A 6617-nucleotide genomic window follows, 5' to 3' on the forward strand; every position below is an offset into this window, starting at 1 on the left:
AGGAGAAATGTGTTTATGTCACATTTACGGAAGGAGTCTCCAGTGTCAGAGGTAAAGCTGTAAACTGTAAATTTTCTGACATCTTCAGGAGAGAGGAGTTTACGCTAACAGGAATTCCTCTTCATTATTCCATCCCATCACTGATTGAATATTTTCTTATAACAGCACAACACTGAGTGTTTTATTCCATACTTATTAGATTAACTGGATAGATATGAGTTAACTAAAGCTCCTTAAGGCAAAATATTCATTAGTGTCATGTTAATGTTGAAAAGATCGGATTCAGGATTTAAAAATAACAGAATTAAATTATGTACATCTGCTTGACAGAAATGAATTATATTCCAAAGGCGGTAAATATAATTACTAATAATGAATACGTGTCTGCTGTTAACTTTAAAAAATTATTCACTGTCTCTCTTTCATGCTGCTTTTAAGTGGACCTTTTGTGTGTGTGTGTGTGTGTGTTTTTTTTTTCCCAGATAACCCCCAGCAGACGAGTCGAGTGCCCGTGTACATCCGTGTACTGGATGTGAACGATAACCCGCCAGCGCTGGCCTCCTTCTACGAGACGTTCGTGTGTGAAAACGCTAAATCTGGTCAGGTAAAGTGCCTTCTTTTAACAGACGTTAACATTTCTCACCAGGGGCCACCGTGTCAATTTAGAGATAAGAAGCTACGAGATGAGTGCGGTTTGTTGAACACGGCGCGACCTGCGGATGGAGATAGGGATCTGCGGTGAGTATTTTGCCCTGGTGGATTAGACTCCGAGACCTTTTTCTGTCATGCTTGATGAGATTAAGTGTCGCGGTGGATGACAGGTGCTGTCACTTATCAGAGGCGCTTTATAATAACTACTTTTCCACACGCCTCCCCTGCTGTCCATCATCACACAGGTCACTGATCCGCCCACCTCTGGGCCACGCCCGACTCTGAAACACCCACCAGCTTATCTATTCTCTTAGAGATAGCGACTCCACGCGTCGAACGCTCGGGAGTCTTTTAGAAAGTGAATCGGGAATACGCTCATGAAGAGTGAGTCATACATTTGACTAGTATATAATGAAAAGCTGATTGGGAGCCACCCAAGGGCGGGAAGGTGAAGAGTCCGGCCGGTTGCTATGCCCGACGGGCAGAAACACACTAAGCACCGGAGGATTGCTGATTAAATTTTAGATGTGTCCTTGAACGAGGGCATTTAACCTCGAGTTGCCCTTGCTAACCACACTAAAGACAACTCTGGGCCGAATCTCTGAGCCGATAGCTATCCTCACTTCCTGTGAGAGCTCTTCTGTGTGTGTGTGTGTGTGAGTGTGCAGTGAAGAAGGAAGGACACAGGAAGGAAAAGACATTATAAATGTAAAATATTTTACTGCATCTACAAATCTGATTAAAAATGATTTGTGGAAAACAAACACCACGGCTCATTGAAACTCTAATGTAATTGATTTGTATATGCGACGCTAATTAGTACAAATTACACAATAGCCATTAAGGACAATTCAGCCGTTGTTTTCCATTTAAATGAAGTCAGCAAGTCACAGTTTGTGTGTGTGTGTGTGTGTGTGTGTGTGTGTGTGTGTGGGTCCTTTTGTAGAAACCATTTTTCAATTACTGCTCTTTATCGTGTCTCAGAAAATCCAAACGATAACGGCGGTGGATCAGGACGAGCCGTCAGGCGGCCACCGCTTCTTCTTCATGCTGGCACCAGAGAGCTCGGTGAAGGCCAACTTCTCAGTGCGAGACAACGGAGGTGAGTTATTTCCTTTCCTTTTCTCTTTATGACTGCAGCGTCAGGAAGTTGATCGCAATCAGAAACTGCTCCAATCCGCGGCTTTTTGGAGATTTACACCCGCTCATGCAGCACTCATAAGCTCTGCTGTATCTCTAGCTGAGCGCTCGACCTTGTTTTCCACAGACAACACCGCGGGCATCTACACACGACGAACGGGTTTCCGGCGGGCGCAGAAAAGCACGCACCTGGTTGCCGTGGTGATTTCAGACAGCGACTCCCCCATGATGAGCAGCACAGGTACGCTGACGGTGCGCGTGTGTACCTGCGACCGAGACGGAAACATGGAGATGTGCAGCGCTGAGGCTCTGAGCGGCACGGCCGGACTCAGCACTGGCGCGCTGGTGGCTATTCTACTCTGCGTACTCATCCTGCTCCGTAAGTGTCACATGGAAATTCAAAAAAGCAGTGACAAATTAAAGGAAAAAAAGGTGGCTCTGTTTTTAGTAACATGGTTCAGTCTCATGTTTCTCCTTAGATTTAAGCATCACTGTGAATCAACACAAAGGTCACATTTATCCTATGATAATATACGATTATTTTATTCTGATGGGCGTGGTTTCTTCTAGAATGAACTCGCCCTCATGCACAAGGTATGAGATCTTTAATGAGGATGAAAAATCACCTTCGAGAGAAAAAAAAAAATCACCTACGGCAATTTCAGCGACAGCACAACAAGCGATATCTGAATTGAGATTTTCTCAAGCGACAAATCTAAACGATTGGCTCGAATACTTGCTATGGCGCATGTGGTCCGATGTTTTTAAAAATTCCTCACTTATAACATCTCAAAAATGAAAAAAAAAACTTATAACCGTGATTTCATTTTATCCAGTCATATACAACTTCCAACTAAACATGTACAGAGACATTACAAAGAAAAAAATGAGGCCTGGAAGCAGGTAGCAGAGATTATCGGTGCCTTTGGTGAATGTACGTAGCTAGTAGTTAGCTTTGCTAATCTAATCTGAAAAGGGGGCTAGCGCAAAGCCGAGGATGTAATGTGTAAAAATTCTGGCTACTGCCAGGCCACGCCCACAAGCGACAGTAGCGAACGATACACACTCTTATAGACGTATGGAATGGAAGCATTTTGGTTGAGTCCATATATGAAAACGAGAATGGCTCTGAGTGGGCGTGGCTTAAAGGTTATAAATGGAAAGGTGGGCGTGTGTCACATACAAATGCAAATCACATTTCATCTCTACTCCTGTATTTTCCCCTCCTAAGAGCTGCTCCATATGGAAATAAGTAAACATATCTAAAATAATATTGAACATGAAAACAACTCCAATGTTCAAAGTACAGCTTTGAAAGAAAGTTAATAAAGGAAACTGAACTTAAAGCAGCTAATATTTTTTTTTAAAAATGACTGCAGAAGTGAGTCATCTTGACACATGTTGCTAGCATGCATGCACTAAGCATCGACTAATTAATTAGGTGATAACTTGCATAGCTAATCAAGTGTCAGCTAACACATTTCCCGCGAGGTCATTTTGATCTTCAGATGTAAAAATAGAACAACACATCTGCCACTTTAATCATTTCCCCTGAAGTTAAATCCGCGAGGTACAAACGTGAAGACCGTGATATAATTTCATATACACTGTTTATGTAACCAAGGCGACCGAGGTGACTGCGGCTTCGGAGGGATTGTGCGGATGTGACGCGCTAAAGCAGCGATAATGCAGCATTAGTGCATTCCCTCCTGAAGTCTCCAGTCAAATTACCACTTCCTCCTCTGGGGCAAAGTCCAGCAGAGGCATTGTGTTTCTGCGGTTTTAGCAGTCTGATCATCACTCGCTCCATCCGTCTATCCTCCTGTCCGTGCTGTTACGAAACACTCATCCTTCAGCCTCACTGTCAAGGAGACGGCGCTCTCTCCGTCATGCTCGTGCCCCTCCGCCTGTCAGCCCGAGCCTTTGTCTGCTCCAACATTACATTAATTACTACTCCGGTGGTCTGAAATGCGCACGTCTGGTCAGAATGCAAAGTAAAGCGAAGCACGCAAAAAGCCCTGACACGCTTAAACGCTCCAGACTGATAAATGCAACGCCGTTAGACTTTTAATCAGGCGATGACAAAGAATAGATTTCAAATCCATTCAAATTAAAGTCATATTATTTTTTTTTTCATCTGAAGAGAAATAGTATGACTTTGTATGTCAGACTTCAGATTTGCTCCAGTGGTGTGAATTTTCCGTGATATTTAATAAATATCACACCGGAGTGGATTTCTAAAAGACGATTCGGCGCGTATGTTCGCATCATCCAGATCTTCTCCATGTGCCATGAGCAGCCGCTCTGTTGTGTAGGTGACACCCCATCATCCACACACCAAGCGGTTTATTGTTAAAGCGCACCATTCACGCGTGCCTGTTCCTGAGCAGCGATTTACTCTCAACTCAAACTGTTTTTTTTTTTTTTTTTTCCTTCAGTCTTGCTGTTTGTATCTATCGGCCTTCGAATCTGCATCCAAGGCTGTTTCTCCTACTCATCCAGAGTTAATGGAACAGTTTGCGCAGCTATATTTGTAAAAAAAAAAAAAAAAAAAAAAAGATCCACATCGCTCGAAGACTATGAATTGACTAACGCTGCTCGGATAACGTACATTGCCTCTTTGTCATTTGTCTATTATCCATCCCACTCACTCTGTGTGTTTCTTTTTTTTCTCTCTTCAGTGATTGTTGTGCTGTTTGCTGCTCTGAAGCGCCAGAAGAAGAAGGAACCCCTGATCATCTCTAAAGAGGACGTCAGGGACAACGTGGTGAGCTATAACGACGAGGGCGGCGGCGAGGAGGACACGCAGGCGTTCGACATCGGAGCTCTGCGCCACCCGGAGGTCATGGAGGAAAGCAGCAAACTGAGACGCGACGTCGTGCCGTCCGATCCGCCGTACCCACCGCCTCCTCTGCGCCGGACAGCCGTGACATCCCGAGACAACTCGGACGTGAGGAACTTCATCACGCAGCGCGTTCAGGAGCACGACAGCAGCCCTGTAGCGCCGCCCTACGACTCTCTAGCCACCTACGCCTACGAGGGTGAGGGCTCGGTCGCCGAATCGCTCAGTTCGCTCGGCTCGGGATCGTCCGAATCACCGCACGACTACAGCTACCTGAACGAGTGGGGGCCGCGCTTCAGAAAGCTCGCCGATATGTACGGGGCCGACGAGATCGAATGGGACTCCTAACACGTCTCAGCTTCCTCAAAATGGAATTCTTACAAAGCGTTGTATTTCTTACAAAGTGGAATTCTTACAAAGTGCCCTTCTCCTTCGCCCCAACTCGATCCAGCAGACAGGAAGACGTCTCACAGATGCCGATCTTCTGCAAAGTAGACGCTTTAAAACACGGAGTCGTAACGTAACTTGTTGACTTCTGCAGCTCTTTGGAATGAAAGTTGTCACGGCGAGGCATATTTTTCGGATAATCTCACGTGAAAACTGACATTACTGAAATAGGAAGGGCGCGGAATACGGATCGTTTCTGGACTCCTTCCTGAGAAACGCCTGAGCGTGAAACACCAACCGGTTCATGAAGGACCAAACTTTTAGCGACGTGTCTGTGGAACGTGGAGCTACAGTGCGAGAACAGCCAGCTCACACTCCACTGCAGCGTCGTCTATGTTAGCAGGCATTAACGATCCTGGAGCTCTGATTAGCTGAGCGTCAATCATCTGTATGCTTTTTCTTTTTTTTTTTTTCTTTTCTTTTTTTTTTTGACTTTTCAGTATTACTTTTGATGTACATACATCTGTCAGTGCTTTCCGAGCAGACATGGTGCTTCAGAAATTTGGGTCGGGTAAAAGGTGTTTTCGTGATTGGCACTCGTTTTCATCATCTACTGGAGAAAATGCCAGAAGCTTCCAATTATCTACTCGCTCATAGGCAGGAAATGTGACTCGCATTTTGGCACACGTCTCAACTACATCCCACCATCTTGCATTCCCTTACACGAGAAGCCTATTTACAAAATCACCTCGTGCTAAACAAAAAAATTACATGCGTTCATTTCCAAGAGCGTCCTACCAGTTCTATTTTTTAAGAAGAAAATTGACAGAAATATCAATCCGTGTCCTTTTTCGAACATCCAAATCTACGAGTATTACTCACGCGTGTGCTATGCGTGCTAATAACCACATCCCTGCACTGTTCGTCTCCTCTTCTGTGCTGTTTTTGTTAGTAATAAAAAACCCCCAGATGATTCATCCCCTCTCTGAATGATAATCGCAGCGGTCCGATGTTGAGTTATGACTAGGATGTTAAAATAAATCACCGCCCTTATATTTTTGCCCTCTGCGCCAGCCACGAAAATGAGTCTGGAATTGCATTCGCCGCCTCCGTTATCGAGGGGATGAAAAGAGGTTATTTTTTAAAGAATATACATATGATTGTAGTCGGCTTCCAAGCAGCGGGTAAATATTTGTGGTTTAGGCGCTCAGAGTTCACCTGCAATATTCCCGTGCTTTGTCAGTGGTATACTGTAAAATAAAGGTGATGCTAACCCATGTTGTAAAAAAAAAAAAAATATGTGGTTTTATGAAACAGTGCGTCGTCGCAGTGGTTTTTTTGGGAGAGTAGATGATGTCCATGTACTACTTTGCTTTGTGATATTTTGTACCAAATATTTATATTACATAACACGACTAAATATTCTTGAAACACGTACACCCAATGTTGCTGTTTTAAATGTGTTTTTGGAGGTGTGGAAAGTCAATGCAGTTCATACGATGTACAGATTCCTCTTATTACAATAAATGTTCTCTTTTACAGAAGATAATCGTTTATTCTTTTGACAGATGCCTTTATACAGAATGACTTCCAAGTG

The 6617-nt window shown here is 44.1% G+C and overlaps 1 protein-coding gene across 3 annotated transcripts in view; it reads left to right on the forward strand.

The window, feature by feature from the left end:
• cdh6 (cadherin 6) overlaps positions 1-6353 on the forward strand; it is a 47958-nt gene extending 41605 nt beyond the window's left edge. For all 3 annotated transcript variants that reach the window (XM_034314849.2, XM_026941232.3, XM_053227598.1), the window contains exons 9-12: positions 483-604; positions 1636-1753; positions 1919-2170; positions 4473-6353. In XM_034314849.2, coding sequence (XP_034170740.1) covers positions 483-604; positions 1636-1753; positions 1919-2170; positions 4473-4981 — 1001 coding nt within the window. In that variant the 3' untranslated portion in view covers positions 4982-6353. The remainder of the gene's footprint in view (positions 1-482; positions 605-1635; positions 1754-1918; positions 2171-4472) is intronic.
• Positions 6354-6617: the final 264 nt, after the last annotated feature.

This window comes from Pangasianodon hypophthalmus, chromosome 21 (genome assembly GCF_027358585.1).
Source record: "Pangasianodon hypophthalmus isolate fPanHyp1 chromosome 21, fPanHyp1.pri, whole genome shotgun sequence".
In the NCBI taxonomy this organism is placed as follows: domain Eukaryota; kingdom Metazoa; phylum Chordata; class Actinopteri; order Siluriformes; family Pangasiidae; genus Pangasianodon; species Pangasianodon hypophthalmus.